This window comes from Oreochromis niloticus, linkage group LG20 (genome assembly GCF_001858045.2).
Source record: "Oreochromis niloticus isolate F11D_XX linkage group LG20, O_niloticus_UMD_NMBU, whole genome shotgun sequence".
NCBI classification, from domain to species: domain Eukaryota; kingdom Metazoa; phylum Chordata; class Actinopteri; order Cichliformes; family Cichlidae; genus Oreochromis; species Oreochromis niloticus.
The window spans coordinates 32151092-32176898 of NC_031984.2; the positions used below are offsets into that span (position 1 = coordinate 32151092).

Here is a 25807-nt window from a genome sequence, read left to right on the forward strand (position 1 = left end):
TTCTCTCACTAAGCCACCTCTTCCAGCTCATCCGGGAAGACATGGATCTGTCAGTCTCACGCTCTACTCTCTCCTCATTTGTGAATAAGACTTAGATACTTAAACTCCTCCTGGGATAGTAACTCATCCCAGACCTGGACTGGGCAAAAACTGGTTCTATTCTCATAAAATAGTCCCATATATACAGTTATGTATAATAAAAAGGCAAAAAGTTCACAGTACAGACACATGCACATTTTATTTTCCTCATTTCTAAACAACTGACACTCTTCATCTGCAGTTTGCAGCGCAGGCATCAGCAGAAAGACAGCATCACAGCTATGTGTGCCATTTTTTAGTAGTATAAAAATGTGCTGATGGCTGAAAATAGGTTTAGTCTGAACAAGTTGGTGTTGCTCACATATTGAAATTGACAAATCATTATTTATTTTCATGTGTGATGACAAAACAATTATTTAGTTCCGCTCCATTAAAAGGTTGTAGCAGATTTGGTGAAAGGCTCTTCATTTCTGTCCCAAGCCAAGCATCAGTCTTTGAATGAATGTGAAAGTGTTTCACAGCTTTAGGGCGAGTCCAAACCAGAGGCAAAGTATTTGATATAGATTCTGGAGGCAAAAATGCCTCCTTAAAAAATCACGTCAGTAGACTCTGGGGTAAGATGCAGAGCATTTGAAGAGACGGGTACAACTTCATATGTCACAGCACTCTCATCAGACTCCAGACCTCGTCAATGTCAGAAACTTGTTTAAAAGGAAATAAAAGCAACAGATGAGGAGTTATACTTAAAAAAAGCTCGAAGTTTAACAAATAATTAAAGAGTAAGATAAATGACATGATTTCATATTGTTTACCTGTTAAGGTGTTAACTGTCCACTTAAGTTCAGAGCCTTGTTTGAGTAACAACAGCGCTACAGCCGAGATGAGGGCAGTAAAACAGATGCTAGACTGCTGAACCAGTTATGGGCTAAGCCAAACATGGATGGTTAAAATCAAATGTGTCTCTTCTTCTTTGTTCAGAAATTATTAACTGAAAATCATGTGCCAATGTTACCAAGTCAACAAGGCTTAGGTATGAAACTTTAGTAATATCTCAAACTGTTCTACTTGTTTTGTTTGTGATTGTGCTAGAAGATTCAGAACATTTGGAGCATTTAAATGTCTACATAGATATCATAAGGGGATTACATTTCAAAAGACAGGCTAGAGAAGAACAAACTGGGGAAGAAGAGAGATAAATAACTTGTCACTTTAGTCTTGAAATATAGAAGTCATCTCAGTTCTGAAAGCTTACACGTTGGAGTACTGAAGTCTAATAAAAAAGGTTTCTTTTTATTTCAGCTCTAAGAGTGCTTTAAGGTAAAGAACATTTAAAGCAATCTTGTTGTGGCTGGTTTAATGGCTGCTTGCCATTTTAACATCTTGAATTTAAGCTGAAATCAAACAAAATGATCAGATTATACAACAATTTTTTTTAAAATAATTTGCAAAAAAGCTCCAGCAAGGTAATTTTTAGTTCAGATCTGTTGAGCTGAGAGTGTTTGATATTCTTTATTACCCAGGCATTAGTCTTGTATGTGAATATCATGGCCAGTCATTTTCCTTAGTGCTGTATAAACTTGGGACTGGTTGCTCTGATGGAACAAAACAAACAAACAAACACAAAAAACAAGCATTTAACATCCAGACTCGACAAGAACGAGCCACTGTAATTGTCAGCTGAGTCATTTCTTTCTTAGTTTATCTCTAGACAGTTAATATTCCTGTTGCTGCTCAGTCTGACTGCATTTAAAGTGGACATAAAACACTGGACTACAAAAAGTCCTACACTATACAGCTCTATTATCATCGATTTACTGTCTGTGAAGCTCGATTTAAGAAATAACTTTTAGAACGTGTTTAGCGCCATCTTGTTCCAGTATAAAACATGTCGTCACTGGGTTGTCTGAGTGATTGCTGCTAATAGATTTACATGAGATTGTTCGCTAACTTTCACTAGTTATAGTGAAAGATCACATAACTCATTAGAAAACAAGGAGATTAAAAGTAAAACCCAAAAGCTTTCCAAACACATCACTTTTGTTTTGCCCCTGGCTGTAGAAATGAGTTTGGGGATATAGTGTCCACGTTCAGTTTCTGTCTGATGAAGAAAAATCTGAGTCTCTGACTCCAGCTTGTCAGTCTAGTACCAGTTGTTGTTGTGCTAAGCTAAAAGGCAGAATGCTACAGGGATGGCCCTAAAGAATGTAGCCTCATGGGCAGTGTAGTCCGTGCTGCAGGGAGAATGGACTACCATACACGTTATGTTTCTGTGAGCGAGGGAGGGAGAGAAAGGAAAAGTCCGAGCTGTCACGGAGCAAAAACGGGAGCTGGAAGCATGTAAATATAATAATAACCACTGCAGCTAAGAAGAGTGCCTGACGAGCCCAGCTCTAAGTAAGCTATTAAGACTCAACTGTACACTGTGTTCGTGTTTTCCTCCGGAAAAAATAAGTTCCGTTGGAGCAGCCTTTCAATGCCTCTCTCTGTCTCTGGCAAGCAAAGTTGACCCAGACAACAAAGTAAAGCTATTTTTCGGCTACCAGCCCGACACGGAACCCACTGTATTAGCCTGAGGTCCCTTTACTACGGTTCGGAGCCGCGGGCCTTCATTAACAGTAATAAATCACAGCAATAGTACATTCACGTAGTTGTAAACAGCATGATAATATATTAAGTAATCCAAAGTATTCAGAATACGTTACTCTCATTGAGTAACGTAACGGAATACGTTACAGAATACATTTTGGGGCATGTATTCAGTATTCTGTAATGGAATACATTTTAAAAGTAACCTTCCCAACACTGCTAACCAACCGGACATAGTGGTGGTAGACAAACAGAAGAAGATGGCCGTAGTGATCGATGTAGCGGTTCCGAATGACAGCAACATCAGGAAGAAGGAACATGAGAAGCTCGAGAAATACCAAGGGCTCAGAGAAGAGCTTGAGAAGATGTGGAGGGTGAAGGTGACGGTGGTCCCAGTGGTAATCGGAACACTAGGTGCAGTGACTCCCAAGCTAGGCGAGTGGCTCCAGCAGATCCCGGGAACAACATTGGAGATCTCTGTCCAGAAGAGCGCAGTCCTAGGAACAGCTAAGATACTGCACAGGACCCTCAAGCTCCCAGGCCTCTGGTAGAGGACCCGAGCTTGAAGGATTGACGGCCCACAGGGGCGAGCGGGGAATTTATTTATTTTTTTTATTTTTTTATTTTTTTAACATAAAATTCCTACAAAGTGACCCACTTCTGACTGCTTTTTAGTTTTAGTCTCCTTGTTTTCCACTGCATAATTGGTTCTGTTACTAGATAATGTATGTTTATTAGCAGCAACCAATCAACCCAGTGTTGTGATGGTCTGTACTGGTCTAAACATGTTCTAAAAATCTCTGAATTTAAACACTTATTTCTCAAATCCAGCTTCAAAGACAGTGTTAAATCACTTTTTGAGAGTAGGGCACCTTGGTGTAAATTAGCCTTAGTACATGTCACGTTTCTTCCACAGCACGTCTTCTATCCTGTCTTCTTTCTCTCACCCTAACCGGCCATGGCAGATGGCTGCCCCTCCCTGAGCCTGGTTGTGCTGGAGGATTCTTCCAGTTAAAAGGGAGTTTTTCCTTCCCACTGTCACCAAAGTGCTTGCTCATAGGAGGTCACATGATTGTTGGGCTTTTCTCTGTATGTATTATTGTAGGGTCTACCTTACAATATAAAGCACCTTGAGGCGACTGTTGTTGTGATTTGGCGCTGTATAAAGAAAATTGAATTGAATTGATTATCCGCTTTAATTGTTATTTGTTTCTTCATCATTTTTGTCACCATGTCTCCTTACATTCAGTGCAGCATCATCACAATACAGCAGGGCTAATAAAACCCATTTGACTTTGAAATTGTATTTTACTGTTATGAATAAAAGGATAAGGAAAAAAAATCATGCAAATTGTTCCGTAGATCCCAGGCCATGATGCCAGTCATGGGCCAGCCTTTGTATACCTGCACATTAAGCTATCAAACGATTTTTGTAATGTTGATTTTTGTTACATCCACTGACCTCTAGGGCTCTATTTACAAGGAGGGAGTTTTTTCTTTTCTTCTCTTGTTTGTTTTCAGGCCTGCTGTCACACCTTAATGCACAGCTTAAGTCACTTCCTCCACATTAGTGGACTAAAAGCCTGCATAAAATAAGCCATACTCATTCACTGCCATGGGTGGGGCATCTGTGAGGTGGTGATTCTGCTGCTGTGAACTGTAATCCTGTGTACCCAGCATGTCTGTGGTTAGATCTCTTTGTTTTGGTGAACTGGGTTAAGATATTTTGTTTTTTAAACTAGTTTTTTTCTGCTTTCTGGCCAGCCAGGGAGTTTAGGCATTGTACTCTTGTTTTGTTAGTTAAGAATTTTTTTTATTGTCAGTCAGAGACACTTTTTTTGTTTGTTGTTTTGGCCTTGGAGAACCTGAAGTCTATAGCTTCCTTTCTCTTCTTTTTAAGTCACGTGTGGGACACTGAAATTGTGAAAATAAATTACTTTAATACTGAGACAGTTTTGTTCTTTGGTTTTAATTTGCTAGAATTACTCTGTATGTTTTGTGTTGCACCCTGTGCCCCCTACACTTCCAAAGGAGGATGTAACAGTCTTACATGTTAACACACCAAAAGCTTTACAATGAATGGTCACAGTGGCTCATTTGATTGGGGTTTTCCCCAGCACCCTGTGAGGTCTGTCCATTAGATGTATTTTTTTTTAGTGCAAACACTGAAAAAGCTTTGTGTGTTAGATCTGTTTTTACCCCCTGTAATTCAAAGCTTGTTTTGCCTGCAGCATCCATCTAAATCTTAATACTTTTATCCATTTTTGAGTTGAGCCGAAATACCCATTTTTCATGTAAGCTTACTGTATCTGAGCAGGAGCATGGCTCACCGCTTTAGTTCTTTGATAACATTGTTCAAACTTCAGAAAGAAAAAAAAACCTTTTTATAAAGGCAGACTAATGGCTACATAAAGAAGGAATCCCAGACCATTAGCAAAGGACCCAAAACAACAAAAACTTTTTAAAATAATAATAATAAAAATGTCAAACTTTCAAAACCATGACTATGATGCCAAGGTTAATTTTTAAATGAATAAAATGATTTTGTTGCTAATGATTTTATTATGAAATGTTTGACTCAGAATTGGTTTTAAAGTTGGTTATTTTAACATAACAGTCTGCTGAAAATGAATACATTTCAGAGCCAAACTCATGGCTATTAGAGGGGATGCACTTGCAACTACACTGGCTTCATTCTTCAGTCCCAGAGGTTTCTGCTTGTTAAGAGCCTATGGTCAGACCCCCTGATTATGATGTTGGTGTCAGAGAGGAAAATACAGTTAGACCACAAACTGGCAAGACAACAGCAAGGGTATAAACAATGCAAGATTCAAAGTATGAAAAAATACGTGAAAAGTACTGAGCAGTAACTTTATATATGCTTTTTTTTCTGATGGCTTAATTTTATGAAATCAAAAGACCATTTACATGAACAGAAATGCCTGCATGCCAGCCACCTGAACATAATTAAGAGTGCTACTGTAATAAAATCTACAAGTTGAAAGGAAAAAAACATTTCCTTGCCTGTGCTCCTTGTCAGGGTCATGCTTGCCTGATAATCTGGTTAGGGTTGAACAGTTTCCAGTAAATCCCAGGAATGAAGCCAAATCTGGAAACCCTCACTGGCCCAACACTATCTTTCATCATAACTTTGGATTAACGTTACTGAGCGTGCCCAAACTTTGAATGTAGGGGTTAAATAAAGGCCATCTGAACCACTCATAAAGTATATAAAATTTGGTGATAATGTCAGTACGAATAATGTACTGCAAGTAAACAGTTTGATTTAATATATCTTTTTAAATGCCCGTGAATGGCAGGTCATCTCAGGAGGAAAAGGACATTTCCCTGAACAACTCCAAATTAGGTGAGGTGCAGAGGTCAAATCAATACTGAATTCCCAGAGACAAAATGAGGCTTAATCAAACACGTGAGATCAAACAGCAGCTAGTGTTGCTGTTGCTAAATGGCAAAAGCTAGAGCCTTTAAGGACAATAATGTCTGTCTTTAATTTATTGAGTATTAATGGCATTATTTAAATAGAAGCTTCACCTGTAGTTGTCAAGGGCAAATAGTTGTGGTAGTTCGGTGGTTATAATGAGTTTTCTGCTTTACCAGGCTTAATATTATAAATGTAGAAACTTGTGGCATTGGGGCAGTATCAAATCAGGGATCACTGTTTTCTGTGGTGATAAGAGGATTATTATTAGTTCTCTGCTTTTGCACTTGTGATCACAGCATTTGCGAAGGTAGCATCTCTGTAGGCACAGAGGCATATCTCTGCACTAAACTCACTTGGTAACAAACAACCAAGCACAATAAAGTAAAATGTTTATACATTTAATATTTGAGCTGTATGTTACTGTACTGTAAGTTACTGTATTTGTTGTGTCATTGTACAGCTTTCTAGCACCCAGCACTTGCCTTTTTGGTTTATGTTTAAATTTAAGTTTCTTGATAGCTCTTAAACACAATACATTTTCTTTTTTTGATATGAAGACATAGCAGTTTCTATTACACATTCTGTTGGTGGCTGATTGGTTGATTTTTTTTTATAATTCTGATCTGGTATGGCTCCCTTATAGGCTAACTGATTTGAGATGAGAAGGTGGACTAAGAATGACACGGCAGGAGGGAATACAGAAGTTAAACCTTACGCGATGATGCAAGGCTGAGTAAAGCAGAGAAACTAGTGGAAGATTTCATGAGAGTATGTTGACAAGAGACGGGAACTGGCAACACCCGACCCTGTTGAAGGGTGTTTTTAATGTCTTGATTTCAGAATCACACACACACAAATGTCTACTGAGCAAAAAGCATGAAGGTGACAGAGGAAGCAGTTTTTTTTCTCTAAAATCTTCCCTAACTGTGCATCTGCAAACCCACTATGATTAGCCTGTCAGCTAAACATGTAAATATAATACAGGGTGGGCCATTTATATGGATACACCGTAATAACATGGGAATGGTTGGTGATATTAAAGTCCTGTTTGTGGCACATTAGTATATGTGAGGGGGCAAACTCCTCAAGATGGGTGCTGACCATGGTGGCCATTTAGAAGTCGGCCATCTTGGATACAACTGTTGTTTTTTCAATAGGAAGAGGGCCATGTGACACATCAAACTTATTGGTAATGTCACAAGAAAAGCAACGGTGTGCTTGGTTTCAACGTAACTTTATTCTTTCATGAGTTATTTACAAGTTTCTGACCACTTATAAAATGTGTTCAATGTGCTGCCCATTGTGTTGGATTGTCAATGCAACCCTCTTCTCCCACTCTTCACACACTGATAGCAACACCGCAGGAGAAATGCCAACACAGGCATCCAGTATCCGTAGTTTCAGGTGCTGCACATCTCGTATCTTCACACCATAGACAATTGCCTTCAGATGACCCCAAAGATAAAAGTCTAAGGGGGTTAGATCGGGAGACCTTGGGAGCCATTCAACTGGCCCACGACGACCAATCCACTTTCCAGGAAACTGTTCATCTAGGAATGCTCGGACCTGGCACCCATAATGTGGTGGTGCACCATCTTGCTGGAAAAACTCAGGGAACGTGCCAGCTTCAGTGCATAAAGAGGGAAACACATCATCATGTAGCAATTTCAAATATCCAGTGGCCTTGAGGTTTCCATTGATGAAGAATGGACCCACTATCGTTGTACCCCATATACCACACCAAACCATCACTTTTGTTGTTCCAACAGTCTTTGAGGGATCCATCCAATGTGGGTTAGTGTCAGACCAATAGCGGTGGTTTTGTTTGTTAACTTCACCATTCACATAAAAGTTTGCCTCATCACTGAACAAAATCTTCTGCGTGAACTGAGGGTCCTGTTCCAATTTTTGTTTTGCCCATTCTGCAAATTCTGTATGCCGATCTGGGTCATCCTCGTTGAGATGCTGCAGTAGCTGGAGTTTGTAAGGGTGCCATTTGTGAGTAGCTAATATCCGCCAAAGGGATGTTCGACTAATGCCACTATCCAGTGACATGCGGTGAGTGCTACGCTGTGGGCTCTTGCTGAATGAAGCTAGGACAGCCACTGATGTTTCTTCATTCTTGCATCCACATTTTGGCAAATCCAACACTGAACCAGTTTCACGAAATTTAGCAAGCAGTTTGCTAACTGTAGCATGGGAGATGGGTGGTCTCATAGGGTGTCTTGCATTGAAATCTGCTGCAATGACCCGGTTACTGCGTTCACCAGATATCAACACAATTTCGATTCTCTCCTCACGTGTTAACCTCTTCGACATGTCAATGGCTGTGAACAAAGAGAAACTTGTAAATAACTCATGAAAGAATAAAGTTATGTTGAAACCAAGCACACCATTGGTTTTCTTGTGACATTACCAATAAATTTGATGTGTCACATGGCCCTCTTCCTATTGAAAAAACAACAGTTGTATCCAAGATGGCCGACTTCTAAATGGCCACCATGGTCACCACCCATCTTGAGGAGTTTGCCCCCTCACATACACTAATGTGCCACAAACAGGACTTTAATATCACCAACCATTCCCATGTTATTACGGTGTATCCATATAAATGGCCCACCCTTTAGAAATACTTGTTGAACCAGTGTCATCCACAGAGAGTTCTTCCTTCCTACCATCGCCAAGCGCTTCCTCCTTCCTAGGTGGTGTTCAGTGTTGTAGTTGTCTCTCTCATATATATGTTGCATCCTTACATTACAATGTCATTAAAAATGTCAGTAACAACTGCACACAGCAGCAAGAACAAACCAATCTGCTGCCACAGACAATCAAAAAGCCAGATGAGAAAAATGTGAAATGGTTTTCCTGCCAATTTGGACTTCATTGTGTGTCTCTCTGTTGGCAAACTCAAGCAAAATTGCCTCAGCATCAATTCCAATATCAGGATAGCTGTTCATCACTGCAATTCCACTCAGTGCTTTTGTGAGTCATCATATTTCTGAGATATGTATTACAAATGTCACAAAACAGCTGACCATTGCTTGAATGCCAGATGTCACTAATGTCACTTTGCATTGTTGAAGTTCCATATGTAATGTTAGCAGCATTAATGTTTGCAGACTCTGAATCTTCACTTCCCAGAACAGTTTGTGTCTCGTTTTCTGTTTTCAAAAGCTTTAAATTTTTGTTATTTACTTATTTCTGGCCTGCTTCTTTACTAGCTACGTAAGCGAAATCCAACAATGCTAAAGTGGTAATTCAGCCCAGAAACACTGACTGTGTAATGATACAGTGAAATTGTCTTTGTGTGTGTTCCTGAACACAAACTGGTTCATCAACTATAAAATGGCTTTACAAGTGTAATTCTTCACCACTCAATTTGGTCTCTGTCTATTTTTATTTTTTTATTTTCTATAAACATCTTCAATTTATGTTACGTCGTTTCGTGTCTCATTTAAAGTGTGAAAATGCAAGCACAGATTTGATATTGACTGGGTGTCAGATTGCCAAAACATATGGTGACAGCTTTGATTTCTACTGTGTTATAAACAAAAGTCAATCCCACTGTCGTCATGACTCTCTACATTGACAGGCAATGAGCCTCAGAGCTGGTCTCCTACACTTCCCTTTCTCTTTTTATTGTTAAACTTGATTAATTTAGACAATGGATTTCAGAAGATGCTGCTTTGATAATTAAGAGTTTTATGACAAGCAGTCAGTGATGTCCAAACGTCCTGTTGGGAATATTGTTTCGCTGCCATTACCGTATAATTAGTTCTAACTAAATGTGTAATCACTTTACAGCCCACACTCTGTTCCTTTCTGCCTCTCTTTCTCTCTGACTCTTTAGTTGTTTTGGTACCCATTCGATTTTAAGTAGTGTTTTGGTGTATAAGCTGCACTCAAGAGAAAAATAACATCTGTTTTTTGTTAATGATTCCTTCAGCCTAAATAACCGCATACAACAAGTGGTCCAAATATATCTGATAAATCTGTAACTTTTGAGCACTGCTAAAATAGATAATAATAATAATACATAGTACAAATATTATAACATATAGCACATAATGCCAAAATGCAAGAACAGATGAGAAACAAATTCACTTACATAATCAGTCTGAAAAGGATTGCAAAGCCTTTTTTTAAAGGCTTTTGGGACTATAATAAGAAATAGATGGGGCAAAAATGGCATCCATGGAAGAGTTCCAAGGTGAAAATCACAGTTGATTAAAAAGAGCACAAAGGCTCATCTCACATTTGGCAAAAAAACATAATCATGACTTTTAATGACCCTCAAGACTTGGGAAAATATTCTGATGAGACAAAAATTTGAAGGGTTTGTGTGCCCTGAAGCTCAAGCACATTCGGGTTATGTAGCAGGACAATGATTTGAACCCCACCCACAAACAAGCAAACAAATAAACAATCAAATGAAGGGTTGGGAGTGGCCTAGTCCAGACTTAAATCAGACTGAGCTGCTTTGTGTGTATTAGATGCCATTCCTTCAAGACTGCTTTAACAAGTCCTACTATTAATTAATGTTTCAATCTTAAATATGGTCAGTATATCTCTATTAATAGGCTACGTACCACAGCTCTTTAAGTGGGCAGTAATTAAACCATTACTTAAAAAGCCATCACTTGTCTTAGCTCATTATAACCCAGTATCCAACCTTCAGTATATCTCAAAAATTCTTGAACGAGTAGATGTAAAACAGTTAACTGATCATCTGCAGAGGATTGTGCTAGGACCAATTCTTCTTACATTATATGTGCTTCCCTGAGGCAGTATCATTCAAAATATTATATGGTGATCATATGATACCCAGCTCAATCTGTCAATGACACACACACCTTTAAACAGGGCTATCTTAAAGACAAAGGCTGTGTCCCAATTCAGAGACAGCACGCTTGAAGTACGCATTTTAAGTGCGATTACGTCACCGCCACGCGACGACGGCTGTCCCAATTCGAAGTGTACTCCAAATGCGCTGTCGATTTCCCCAAATATCAAGCGTGGTCCGGTGCACGCTTCGTGATCCCATATATCCCACGATTCATAGCGCGGCCGTGGGTGTGGATAATTTTGCCGCAAAATACGGCAGAAGGGAGCGGCCGAAGAGTGAACTGTCAAAAGTAAGTACTGAATATTATGTCACTTATTTATGTGCGAGTGTTTAATAATGAAGAACATTAAAACATTACTGTTGGCCATATGTCGGCAAAGTTGTGTGACATTAGTGATGTTTGTACTTTCAGCATTAACTTGGTTTTAAATCCTCTACTTCTAAATATATATATATATATATATATATATATATATATATATATATATATCATAATAATCTGACAATACTATAATATTGGCCATATTATATTTACATTACCACAGTGAGATGATTTTAATCTCATGAACAACATTAGCTAATTGTTATTTACTAACTAATCTTAAACTGACTGTTCAGTACAGAAATGAAGCCCAACAATCATGTTTTACAGTCCCGTGGTCTCAGCCTCAGATACTCAACTAATCAAAGTGATGTCATGACAAAAATGAATGACCAACAAAACATTTTTTCTCCTTCATTTTTGTCAAACAAAGCTGTATGAAACGTTTCTCGCGGTTAGTATCATGGTTGCTAGGCAACCTGAGCAGCACGACGAAGGCTAGACCGTCCCATTTCACAAGCCTCTCACTTCTGCACTTCTCGTACTTATAGTACGCACCGTGTGTAGTACGCGTAGTGCGCGTACTTCAAGCGTGCAGACCCTGAATTGGGACACAGCCAAAGAGCTGTATGACCTCTTTCCTACTTCTAAATTTAGATCAAACTGAGGTTGGTTTAAAAGTCTTAGAAACCGGTATCTAACCAAATACTCCGGACAGCATTACTTTGGCCTCCACTGAGAGGAATCTTTGAGTTGTTTGACCAGGATATGTCAACAAATATGTAGGACTGCTTTCTTGCATTGATCTCTAAAATGAGAAACATCCTACTCAGAGTGATGCTGAAAAAGGAGTTGATGCATTTAATACTTCTAGGCTCAACTATGGTATTTATGATTATCAGGCTGTCCTAAAGTTGATGAGTGAGGGTACTGACAGGGACTAGAAGGAGAAAGCATATTTGTCTGATATTGGCATCCTTTAATTGACTCCCTGTTAAATCCAGAGTCGAATTTAAAATCCTTCTTCTCACATACAAGGTTTTGAATAATCAGGCTCCATCTTATCTTAAAGACCTCATGGTACCACATTAATATAGCACTTAACTCTCAGACTGCTGGTTCCTAGTTCCTAGGATATTTAAAAGTAGATGGGAGGCAAAGCCCTCAGCTTTCAGGGCTCTGTTCTGTGGAAACAACTCCCAGTTTGGATGTGGGAGACATACACCCTCTCTACTACCAAGATTAGGCTTAAAACTTTCCTTTTTAACAAAGCTATAGTTAAGGCTAGATCAGGTAAACCTGGATCCTCCCTTAGTTATGCCTCAGTCCAATAGGCTTAGGTTGCTGGGGTCTGATTCGTGTTCACTCACCTTTTTCACTCCACTCTGCATTTAATCATTAGTTATCATTAATCTACACAGTCTGTGTTTTATCTTGTTGTCTTCTTATAAACATCAACCAGATGACAGATGGCCGCCCCTCCCTGAGCTGGGTTCTGCTGGAGGTTTTTTATTGTTAAAAAGGAGTTTTTTCCTTCCAATTGTAGCCAAATGTTTGCTCAAAAGGGGTTATTTTGTAACACACACACAAAAAGATTCTAGATCTGACCAACTGTCTCAGCTGTGGCCAAAAAGATGACAATAAATAAAATTCTAAAAGGTAATTTATTAACACAATAATCAAAAGATAAAAGATAAAACAGTCCAGTGTCTCATATGCGGATTAAGTAAAAACACACAGTCCAAGGCCAGAGCCAGCTATGCCACTACGCCAGTTGCACTCCACACGTTGACTTCAACAGGGTTAGCAGTTGTCCTCTGAGACCGACCACCCTGTAAGTAGATAGCCAGTGGTCATTCCAGCCTCTGCAACTCAGCTGCCTTCAGGGTGTGACATAAAATAGGCCCTGGCCTGCACAGAGAGACAAAATAACACCTTCACTATATAATTCACAGCGCACAACCCATCCATCCCAAACATATCAGGTTTCATCACATTACATACCTGCACAGAGAGACAAAATAACAAAGCAGTGTTTGTAGTGTGAACTATAAACAAACTAGCGTATCAGTGCAATCAATTACACCTGCCTCTAATTAGTCCAACCCCATTACAGCCATTGGCTCACCAGAAATGTGACACACACACACACAACCACTCCCAACCCAGTGCAACTTCACACAATAGTATGGAGATGAATTAATACAGGCACCTTAGTCTACCATGTTACATTTTGATTGTTCAGGATTTCACTCTATTATTGCAAGTATCGTTACTGTACAATACAAAGGACCTTGAGATGACTGTTGTTGGGATTTTGTGCTATATAAATAAAACTGAACTGATTTGAATTGAGTCTGTTTATGCTCAACCCACCACTCTCTAAATAGCATTCATAAAAAGAAATTCAGTTTGCCACTGTGTGAATGTCTTTAGGCGATATTGATGAAAAAATGACCATCTAATCCTCTGATACACAGACATTGTGAAGGTAAGATTCTGAACACAATCTCCCCTGAATTGCCCTCTGCAACATTTTCAGCAAGATTTGGTAGAGGGGTGTCATTAGACACACTACACCGAGCTACTGAACAATTACAGGAATGCCTGTGCTTTTACCGTGTAGGAAGCCTCCATTTGAATATTTGTTTATGTGTGTGTTATATCAAGTTGTTACTGAGCAGTGTGAGCACTGTTTAACATGTGTAGCAGAAATATCGAGGAAAAAACACCAACATTAGTCCTCACTGATGAGCTTCCTGTATCTTGGATTGTTGCTCCTTGATTTCCTGAAGCCTCCAGGCAATGTAATGGCCTCCTGCTAAGACTCTCTCCTAAGTGACATTCATTTACAGCACACATATTAATATTGTAGGGCCTTTACCCTACAATATACGGTGACTCTTGTTGTAAATTGGCACTATACAAATAAAACTAAATTGAACTGAACTGCTAATACTGTTCTGTTATAGCTACAGAGAAATGACATTTCAGCACCCTGTTGGTTTATGTTCACTGATGTATTGTTTGTCCTAAACTAAATGTCCTGTGCCAAATGGTTTGAAATGAATACGTATAGCATTATAACTCAACCTAAGACAAGTATGCTGTGGAGCCTTTGTTGGTTCATTGTGTTCCAATAAAACAACTCTTGCCTGCTGAGATTTGGACTCTGCGGGACCTCTCAAGGTGTATTGTTGTATATGTCGCTAATACAATTTTTTTTCCAGCACATCCTCTACATCTGCTTCATGGTTTGTTGTTTCCTGGGTTTATGTCAAAGTTGTCCAAAAAGTCTTAACACCTTCAACTTCTCCAGGTTTCAGGAAAACAAGAACTGAATGTGCACTCTTTTTATAAAAGCATCTCTATTTCAGCTGGTGTGAGTGGTGCAACACCATTGTAAAGAGCAAATGAATGTCTCACTTTCTGCTTTAGAGAAAGTCACATTTTATGAACTGCTGTTGTTCACCAAGGTTATCCCTACTCTTCTCAGCTGACTGTCTCCAGGTAACTCTTACTTTAACAATAAACTCCTTCATCTGTCAACTTATAGTGTAATAGACCATGCTACATCTGCACTGTATCTATACTCTCAAAAAATGTTTTGTGCTGTAGTAATTTTTCTGGGTTTCATTTCAGTTTGGGCAAACAGCATTATATATTTTGGAGAATGTTTTGCTTTTGTCTTTAGAAACATACTTTTACATTTAGAATTGGTGCAAAGTGAGCATATTCATATTGCTTTCCAGGGATTAAACTTTGCTCTTGGTGTTACGGAGAACTACGGCTGCACTTATCAACATCTTCCTATAAGAATGTGTACTATATTGCCAAAAGCATTCCTTGCCTGCCTTCACAAGCATATGGACTTTAGTGGCATCCCATTTTTAATCCATAGTCTTTAATATAATGTTGGCGCACCCTTTGCTGCTAAAACAGCTTCAACTCCTCTGGCAAGGTTTTGTACAGAGTTTAGAAGTGTGTTTATGGGAATGTTTGACCATTCTTCCAGAAGTGCATTTGTGAGGTCAGACAATGATGCCTGGCAGCATCTACTCTAATTCATCTCAAAGTTTTATGTCAGATTTCTGTGCAGGTCAGTCAGTTTATTCCACATCAAACCCACTCATCCATGTTAACTTAATAACATATCAAAATCCAAATCCACTTAATATCCACTGTATATATCCACTTAATGTATATAATATTCTCTCTTGTTGCACAGTCCAAGAGCATGTCAGGATACATTTCACTGTGTGTTCTACTCATATAACTATTCATGTGACAAATAAAGAATCTTGAATCTTGTGTGATGTAGTCACCCCATTGGTTTGTGGCATACTGTCCTGTTCAATGACAGGACTGAATGACTATTGGCCTGTAGCCCTTACCCCGATAGTTATGAAGTGCTTTCTAAGGCTGGTTATGGCCCACATAAAGGACTCTATTGATGTCACTGTGGACTTACCCTAGTACGTCTACCAGAAAAACTGCTCCACAGATGATGCCATCTCAGTAGTTCATAGGGTCTACTACACACACACTTGTAGAGTATAGAATTGTCCATATAGCGGCTATTCCTGGACTTCACTTCCACCTTCAATACAATAATTCCACAGACTCTGGTGCAAAAACTCTCAGCACTCAGCACTGCAATTTAGGCCTGGACTTCTTAGCCTACAATCTCTGCAGCCCTGTCAAGGAAACAAAGGAGATGATCGTGGACTTCAGGTAGAACAGAAACTCTCATTTGCCCCTAACAACAAGGGAGCTGTTGAAGTGGTCTCCAGATTTAAGTAGCTTGGTGTACATCTCACTTGGAACCTTACCTTGCCACAACAAGGTAAAGTAAATTATTAAAGTTCATTTATAGAGCACTTTCCACAGGCATAAAGCCACAAAGCACTTTAAAACAAGTAAGTAAAAAATCAGTAAAAAAAAACCCCACAGTTGATAATGCTTCCTCCAGTGGAGTCACTGAAGCAAAGATGGATTACTTACCAGAAGCTATGGAGCGACCATTCTCAAATGGTGGTGGAGGAAGCAACCCTGCTTTGCTGGATCTGGAAGTGATCTATGGGAGATATCACCCATAATGAGCGGTGATCATACAACAGAGCACACACAACAATGAAAAAATAGGACCAATAAGACATTTGGAGTAAACAGTTCAAGAGTTCAATCTTAAATTTATTCAGTTCTACATAGTGTACTGTGTCATGGGAGCTGCTCTGCGGCGCAAAAGAAGACTGAGGGTGGTAAAAGCTGTACAAAGGACTAAGTAAATTAGTAACGTTCATTTATGGAGCACTATAAATGCAGGAGGAAAAAGGCCTCCTGGATCTTAAAAGACCCTATTTACCCAAAATCCATGCATTTTCTTCTGCTTATCCAGTTTAGGGTCGCATGGGGGCTGGAGCCTATGTTTGTGTAAATATGTATGTTTCCTGTTTTTGTATATATCGCTCTTGATGTTTGTTATTCTTGTTGACTTAGCCAGGGCCTGGGTGCATGTATTCACGTGCACTCATGTACTGGAATCACAATAAAAACTTGAAACTTGAATCCCTTATATCAATGACAAAATGAATGTCATTTATTGTCTATATTGAAGAAGACTTGAATCCAGACATTTAGACCATAAACTACATAAATCAAGTGTGATGTAAAATCATTTCTGAACAGACATATTTGTTGTTGAGTTGTGCCCCTGCTGGTTATTAGACATAAAATATATTTTTTAAATTTTCAAAATCAAAGAAAGATTGTGTTTTCAGGCTCTCTAAGGAATTTGTTGCAAGCATTATCATTGTGATAACAGACTATTGCATGCCATATGAAACATATTAAATTATCCTGATATTGCCACCATTCGATTTAATGGTATTTCTTTGTTGTCTGTTACCTGTTTGTGTCCCTGATATTGCCACATAAATTGTTTTAAGTAAGAGTATAAAAATGACATTCATTCAGCAGATTCAATTACCTTGCATCAGTAGGATGTATATATGTATAAGATGTGCTGTGCCAATGATGCTCTATTTCAGGGCTGTTATTGAGTCTGAATCACCGGGTCACACAGGTTGAGGGATTGGAAATATCATTCAAGCAGGAGATTTTATAAATTGTTCCATGAATATAAGTGACTGCATATAGGGTATAATGTAATATTCTGCATGCACAAATTACAAATATGTCATACAAGAATTGCAGAAACAGGATGTAGGAGAGAGTTTTATGTGTGTGTGTGTGTGTGTGTGTGTGTGTGTGTGTGTGTGAGAGAGAGAGAGAGAGAGAGAGAGAGAGGTCACGTTGGTGGATTTATTAAAGTGCAAAAGAAAAAAAGACTGAATCACACAAAAAAAGTAAAAAATCAAACTCAACTATGATGATAGTAGCTACTGATTAATTGTACCTTCCAGTAATGTAATTTTCTTTGCACTTTTATGTTTGACATTCTTGATTTTAACAAGGCATTAGGCAGGGACTGAGTGGTTTGCTTGTAATGAAACCATGATCCAAGTGACAATGTTGCAGTGTGGTGTTTTTGTCGTTGTTGTCTCAGCAGAATTTAGGCTCTTTAAAGAGTGACTTGACCAACAGGGCTGCAGCTACCTGTGTCAATCCAACACAGAAGTACTCCAGGCTACAGATCTTCAAAGAAGTTGCTTCCAGAGCAGACTCCCAGGTTAAAATTTAAAAAGAAAATGTTTGCAAGTAGGTTTAATACCTGGTTTTGGTCTCCAAAGTTCATTTTCTCCTTTGTAACAACTAGATGGTGAGATTTTTCTTTTTATTATTAATCAAATAATCAATTCAAAATATTAATTCATTTGAGACTGTTAAGGTTACAAATTAGTATCAGATTTTTGCTAAGCTTCACCTCGATAGAAATCATTGAACTGCACATTTCCACTGCGTTTGTGGATTTGATTCCTTTGAGGACATTTTAAATACAATGATCTTACAAATAACATGGTCTACAGCACAAATATTAGCACTGAGGCGTAAAATATAGTGAGGCCACAAAACAATGATTTTTTTATCCACTCCTAACACTAAACTACAAACATTAACTGGGTAGTAGTTCAAATGTGTTGTCATTGTTGCCTTTTTTATTTTTGGAGCTGGGACAACATTAGTGGGAAGTTGTGGCATTAGCTATTAAGCATACAGTGCCTGCTGACCATGAAATGTGGGAACAACCGAGCAGCAGAAGCACAAACAGACTTCACAGCTGGGTAATGATAAACCTATCAAATGTATCTCTTTGAGGGAACTGAGTACATGTAAATATAATAAAACATTAGTTTTATTAATATTGAACTGTCCCTCTGATGAACTTATAAGAGCTAATAAGCTCTAATAAGACCTACTGGTATAATCCTGGTGCAGCTTCTTGCCTTTTCTCTTGAGTGGTAAACGGTTGTAACAGCTTCAATGGGGTTAACAGGTGAGCACCTCAGTGCTTTGTTGATTTGAGCCAGTTGCTGCTTAGCTTAGCAGCCTCAGAGAGTAACCTTCCAGTTTGCTAAAAGGACTGTTCTACACCCCCATTCTCTTCAGGAGCTTACTTGTAGTCTTGGTAAAATAAAACCCCCAAAATCTCTACACCTAACCTCCAAAGGGAACACCTTGGTACACTAGTTGTTGCTCTGCCTGGAATGCTATTTCAGTGTACTTTAAGCTTTCCCTTCATATACCTCACCAACTGCAGCTCCCAACTGCAGTAGGTGGTATAGGGTAGTAGACCTGGTAGTATTTTGTAGTGTCTTCTGTGAATATGCTGCAAGTTGAGCACTGGCCTGAGATTAATTGTTATTATATCTGTTGAAACGACCAGTTTGTGATCAAGGTTGACCTGCATCTTCTAGTCTCTCCAAACAAAGAGGTCAAGTCTGAAATCACTAGAATTACAAATACCTCTGAATCAGTAATAAATAAAGGGTCATATGTAGAGCTGGGCGATAGAACGATGACGATATGTATTGCGAAATAACTTTTTCTTGATAGAAAAATTAAACTATTGCGATAGGCCTCATCTCTCTTGTCCTCTTAAAAAAAAGAAAAAAGAACAGCCAATCAAAATTAAGTAGCGCAGAGCCAAACCAATCACAGCCGCAGCGTCACGTCACGTGACTTGTTACGTGCAGCACAAGTGCCAAGGCGCACATGTGTATTTGTTTGGGAAGCAGCCAGCCGGGCTGCCCAGGTAATGGAGGAAATGAGTGCGCTGACTAGAGAAAAATCAACCGAGAGCGTGAGCGAAGGTTACCGAAGAAAAAACAGATGATGGTTCCAATGCCGGAGAGCTTGTCGAACGGAAGGGCCATAGAAGTTCCGTAGTGTGAAGGTATTTCGGCTATTTCAAGTCTGACAAAAAACAGAGTAGCGCGCACTGTAAATTGTGCCGAAAGCAAGTCTGGAAATACAATAAAGCGGTGCATGCTCAATCTCTGACTGAAAGCGCTAATTCGTCATTCGGCTTTTGTCAGACTAAAGTAACTGTTAAAACTGTTTGAAAAGCTAAGCTATACAACAAGGAGAGATTGAGAATTTCCTTTTAGTTCTCAGTTTATTTGATATTGACAAAAGTTAGTCAATTTTGTCTGTTCTTCTGTAAAACAAACTAAGATTTATTTTTAGAATTAAAATTTTGTTTCTAAGTGGAATTGACAATTTAGTGGTCTGTTTTGTTTGTTCTATTTTGAAACTTAAACACTTTAGCGGCTGCCTTTTGTGTAGTTTGCAATATTTGCCTTTATTTATCTGAAACTGAAGTCTCATGTTCCTTAAGTACATCTACCCTGTTGAACTTATTATGGGAAATAAATATTTAAATCAAAACAAGCTGCTGATTATTTCACATTTTACTTGTGAGCAACGGGACATTTAAATCTTACAAATAGTTATTTGGCTTATATCGTGATATATATCGTTATCGCCTGAAATGAAAAAAACATATCGTGATATGAAAAAATCTTATATCACCCAGCTCTAGTCATATGAAACTTCTGAAAGTGTAGCTGTAGTGCTGTCATGTACATTCAAACCGGAATGAAATACTGCAGTAATAATATTTTGATCTAAAAAGGCTGGGGGCTGAAGAAAGACAACTTTCTCTAGTACCTAAGAAATTCAGAATTAATGGGTGGAGATTTTTCTTTTTAATAGAAGAAAAAGTTAGATTTAGATGCAATAATATTGTTTTTGCTGCTCTCATAGCCTTTTGACAATATAACAAGGAATCTCATAGTCAGAAGAAAACAAAAGTTTATCCTTTTTAGTCTTTCAGCTCACCTACAGACCTGAGTGCCTGGGTAGCATTACTTAGCCAAGCCTAGATTCAAGAATACTGGTCAGTAGTCAAATGAGGAGAAGACCTGTGAAAAAGGAGGGCATGATTACTATTTTGATAAGCAGAAAAACATCCAGCAGTACTCAAGATAATCATGCACAAGTGATTTGCAGGCAAATGAAGTTTGACAGGCTGACATGAAAGAGATTTTGCAAATATCACAGTCTGAAAAATTGCTATCACAAATTTCAGTTTCAGAGAGAGACAGGTCACTGGACAACAATAGGTCCACATCTAGGTTCATGTAAGTGCACACAGCACAAGAGTAGACAAATTGATTTGAAACACTTGCAGTTGAAAGCTGACGGAAACATCAGATGTTAGCTGCTGGCAGTTGAAACTGTCTTTAAAGACACCAGCTTAAAGCCTAAGCTGGTGTTCTGTAACAATAATTACAGTCTGAAGGGACAAGTTCAGAAAAAGGGGTCAACTTATCCATGTTTAGCTAAGTTTCTGTCAAAGGAAGGCAATCCAGCATTAACAGGCCCCAAATCTGATTAAAAGCAAGTTGCTGATTGACTGGGATGACCCAGTTGGTGAAGTAAAACTCTTCCACCTCTGCGAAGAGGGGGCAAGTGATGCATTGGAAGCTAAACAGGGAGATGTGGAGCCACATGTAGGATCTAGTGATAAGAAGGTAATGTTGACAGATACACTTTCTATTTGCTCCTTATGTAAGAAAATGAATGTGAAACAGTCCAGGTATTGTATTTTATACAATACACAATTTATACAATGCACAATTTCACAGGTAGTACTGTATGGCATACACTTAACTTTTGTTTTGTTTTGTTTTGTATCTTTTTCTTTGACTGCATTACCCTTTCTTTACAACATTTTTTAACAAGAAAATTGCTAAATACAGTGTTCATTAAGCATTAGTGAGTTTAGACCTTTTTCGGGGGTGCTCAGGCCCCCCTAAATTTTATGAGAGCCCACTCTAAACACTGGACATTGGATAGACGTGCAGATGATGTCTATATTAGGTCCGTCGATCAATGACCAATTCTGGACATCTGTACGACGTCCAAAATTGGTCCACAATTTGGACGTCCAACCATGACCCAACCAGGACATCAATATGACAATCAACATTTGAACTTTGACTGCCTAATTTTATCATATGAACATCTATGACAGGTGCAGGACATTTATATGATTAATACAAGTATTTTTTAATTTTTTATTTACTGTTCTATTGTGAAGAGCTTTGTAAGAGGAAGTGAATGGTGTTGTGATCGGTAGCCTGTCATGGAAAGTAGGAGAAGTGTGGATGTATGAACTCAACTATCGACTCGGCAGTCTTTGTCTGTATGCACATTTTGCAAACTGCCTGTGAGAAGATAACATTTCTGTTCCAAATCCACTGCGCAGCTGCTCATTTTTGTCTTAGCTCAAGAGTCTCCTCCATCTAGCAGATGTCTGCTAATCACTCTGCATTCCTTCACACATAACTGTTTCTGGAAACATGAGCCTATACATGTAGAAGCATTATAAAAATGATGCCTAAAATAAGTTTGACATTGAAAAGATGTTGACCATATTTGAACAGCCTGTATACGGCAGTCCTTCGGATGTTAACACTAGAAGTTTAATAGATGTCAAAAAGAAGATGTCGCTTGAAGTTACAAAACAACCCCCTCAGTGGACGACAATTGTGAATCCAAAAAATTACTTATAAAAGAAGTCGCTCTGAAATCAATTTGCACAGTGGGCCCCTAAAAATAACTAAAGTATTAATAATACCATATTTTAGTTTTGTTTTTTTTTTTAATTATCTTCAAATGTTATATTTTGCAGTACAGGATAGAATGAAAACAGGTTTTATGTCCAGTGTTGTTGATGCCATGATGTTACAGTGCGCTCACACAGAGGCGTTGCTGCATGTCATGGCTAATAAGACTTTCATTGCTGCGGGAGAAAGATGACGAAGAGGGAATTTCATGACACACATCAGTGATCTAGATGTAAAACACACTTTAACTGAAATACAGCAAAAGTTTAAACTGTTTTGATTGTACAGGGACATTAATGTGACTTCTAAAGTGACTGCTTATTTTTATTTGTTCTCTAAATAGTGTCAAAAGCGGTAGCTTTAACCTTCTGATTCACTAGTCTGCTGGTACACCAAAGAGCCGATGTGCATTATTATTTTAGTTTGGTAAAATTTCGATTGCTGTTCTGATTTAATTGAACTTCAGTCTTTGGCCACAGTAAAGCTCTAGATCCAGGTGACAACACGTCAGAATGATGTTACCTGTCTATGTCCAGCAGCAGTTTGTATTCAGTGTGATACTGCAATAAACTGATATGGATCAGTTTGTTTTTTTATTCACTGTAACACTTAAATTTAACAAAAATTATAAAGCTGTAGTTTCCGCTTTACCCACATTCATTGATAATGATTTTACATAGCTAAGCAGTCTGTTGTAGTGTTGTTGATTGTGGATCTCCCACTTACTCTTATAATAATTATTATAAGATTATATTTCTGTCATTCTCCAGTTTCTAGTTGAGTGAGGAGGGTGGAAACACAAAGGGAGAGGACAGAGAGATTGTACAAGAACACAGAGAGATTGTACAAAAACAGGGAGAACAAGGGAGCAAATAATGAAGTTAGTTGGAAAAACAGAAGTAATTTTTCATGTAGTTCATGAATGCCTTGAATGCTTTCCAGTAGGACACTTAAAAATGTCTGTGGACATTCTAAACAGAGCATATTGATATGAATGGTGGCATTTTATAGGATCCATACCACTCTAAACATTGCTCAAATAGGATGCTTGCCACTATATTGATGTTCTTTAACTTCTTTAACTTTGCCTCAGGTTTGATAACTAAATTCACTACTGTAAAAATGGTGGATTAGATTGAAATCTCTGATTATTGACTCTAAATTATTCTTAGAAATTACAATAGGCCCGTCCAATTAATTAGGTTGCTTTTGGAGGTAATATTTGCAATGTCTATCCAATTGATTTGAGATTTGCAAATGTAAAAAGGGTTGATTACATTTGGAAACAGCATATTCTATCAAAAGTAATTACAAGACACTGCATGCATGACATTATGACTGGGAGCTAAGCTCCCCAAACTAAGTATAGTTGTAAATTACCTTTCAGCTTTTAGTTTTGGCATCACTGTTCCAACATAAAGTGAAGTAAAAGAAAGGGAGAAAAGTCAGGAATGTTGTCTGTGACCCGGCCATTTCTATGTGACTGGTCTCCCTTCTCTGTCAGACTGCAGCTAATGAGAGTGACGTCTCCCTCATAAAAACCTGTGGGAAAGCCATCTCTAAGCTCCTGTGTTGGCTCTGAAAACTATTTGCTGTGCAAATTCCCAGAGATTGGATTTGAGTACCTCCTGTGTAGGTTTACCTACCTCCAGTGACTGGGCAGTAACATGCTGTTCATACGCTTGACCAAACCTCTCTCCCTGTCTGTCCTCTTGGTTCTCTTGCTTAATTTATATTTTATTTCTATTTCTCTCTTCTGTCTCTCAACTTTCAATTATTTTTCCAAAGTCTTCCTTTGACATTTTTCTCTGTACATCTGGATCCATCTGCGTTAGTGTAATGTAACTGGGAGAATGAACAGGAGAAAGATGGGAGTAATAGCTCATTCAGCAAGTGATGTAAATAAAAAAGAAATCATGTGACATGTATCTGTTTATTCTCACAGACTCTGCAACCCCATTTGAAGTTGGATCAATAATTAGATGGCTTTTAGTGATCTGGAAAGTTAGAACCCCAAACAGCTCTGTTCAAAAAAAGAAAGTAGTTCACTGTAGCCCATTTAAAGGGGCCCAAGCATGAACCCAACTGAAATAGTTGTTTTTTTCTTTATTACCTTTAACTGGTTAGCAAGGAATTTTTTTTACAGATTTATTATTAATCATATTAATTATATGATTTTGATCATGATTATTATTAATCCTAGGCAGCTTCTAATGATTAAATGTTTTGTCCTAATTGCCATATGAGTTGTTTTTCTTTACAGTAAGATTTGCAAGAATTTCAATCAAACCTTTTTTAATTTGTCATTATGAGTTATGGTCTGTAGAATTTCAATGTTAAAAATTAATTTAATCCATTTTGGAATAAGGCTGTGACGTAAAGAAAATGTGGAACAAATGAAGTGGTGTGAATACTTTTCACATACATATCGTCATATCTTGGATGAGGTTAGTAAGGAGAAGTGGACTAACTTTTTACATCTGTCAGTGTGCTGCATTTGGGTTACCACACTGTAATACTACTACTACTACTACTAATAATAATAATAATAATAATTAACAACAGTTTGATAATCAAATTAATTAAAAATAAGCTGCCTATTATATACAACCCTAATTCCAAAAAACCTGGGATGCAATGTAAAATGTAAACAAAAACAGAACGCAATATTAAACACATATTTTATTTACAGCAAAACATAGAAAAACAACATTTTACCAAAAACCTTGTGACAGGGGCAACATAATAATAGCGGTGGGCAGATCGATCCAAATATTAATAATATTGATACCAACAGTGGTATTAGTATCGGATCGATACTAACACAATGGAAAAATACTTGTTTCTATCCAGTAGGTATGGATCCTACTGAACTGTGTTAAATACAGCCTGGCAACCTGTGTGGGATGTGTTCTCTTGGCCTCTTGCCATATGACAGCTAGGATAGGCTCCCCCCAAATCCCAAAAGCATTTCCAGTGCTGCTATAAATGTTAAAAAAACAAACAAACAAAACACCAACAACATGTGACAATGAAAACACTCTTTCATTGGCTCATGACTTGTCAATCACAAGTCACTTATTATTCTCAATATTCTGACCATACACAGAATAGTCCTCCTTTTTTAGAAGTATTATGAGGAAGATTTACAAAACAGCCTAAACTTTTATACAATATAACCCAAAATGAGTGACCTCCTCATCACCTCACTCAGCATTCCACTGACATTTCTCTCCCTCTGTTTCAGCGACCTCTGTCCACGACCCACGATTGCTTCTGACTCACGTTTAGATGCTCCTCCCATGTTTTCTGAACTTAAGTATTTAACTTGTGTTTCTGTAAATAAGGTCTCACTGAAAATCCACCAGTTTTGCCTCTGCCTAAATCTGCATTTGGGTCATTTTTCATGCACTGGCCCTTGCTGGCATAACAGTAAACTGAAATAAGGCCTGATAACGTTTACTTCCCGATTCCTT

The 25807-nt window shown here is 38.2% G+C and overlaps 1 protein-coding gene and 1 long non-coding RNA gene across 2 annotated transcripts in view; both read right to left on the reverse strand.

The window, feature by feature from the left end:
• Positions 1–12880: 12880 nt before the first annotated feature.
• Positions 12881–13375, reverse strand: LOC109196181 (uncharacterized). Its single transcript, XR_002057655.2, has 2 exons — positions 13240–13375; positions 12881–13146 (listed from the first exon to the last, which is right to left on the reverse strand). It is a non-coding gene; the product is annotated as an uncharacterized LOC109196181 (long non-coding RNA).
• Positions 13376–15869: 2494 nt separating this feature from the next.
• ntsr1 (neurotensin receptor 1 (high affinity)) overlaps positions 15870–25807 on the reverse strand; it is a 126059-nt gene continuing 116121 nt past the window's right edge. Inside the window, exons 5-6 of the mRNA XM_025901858.1 lie at positions 16240–16312; positions 15870–15932 (exon numbers count right to left, since the gene is read on the reverse strand). Of these exons, the coding sequence (XP_025757643.1) occupies positions 16246–16312 (67 nt within the window). The 3' untranslated portion in view covers positions 15870–15932; positions 16240–16245. The remainder of the gene's footprint in view (positions 15933–16239; positions 16313–25807) is intronic.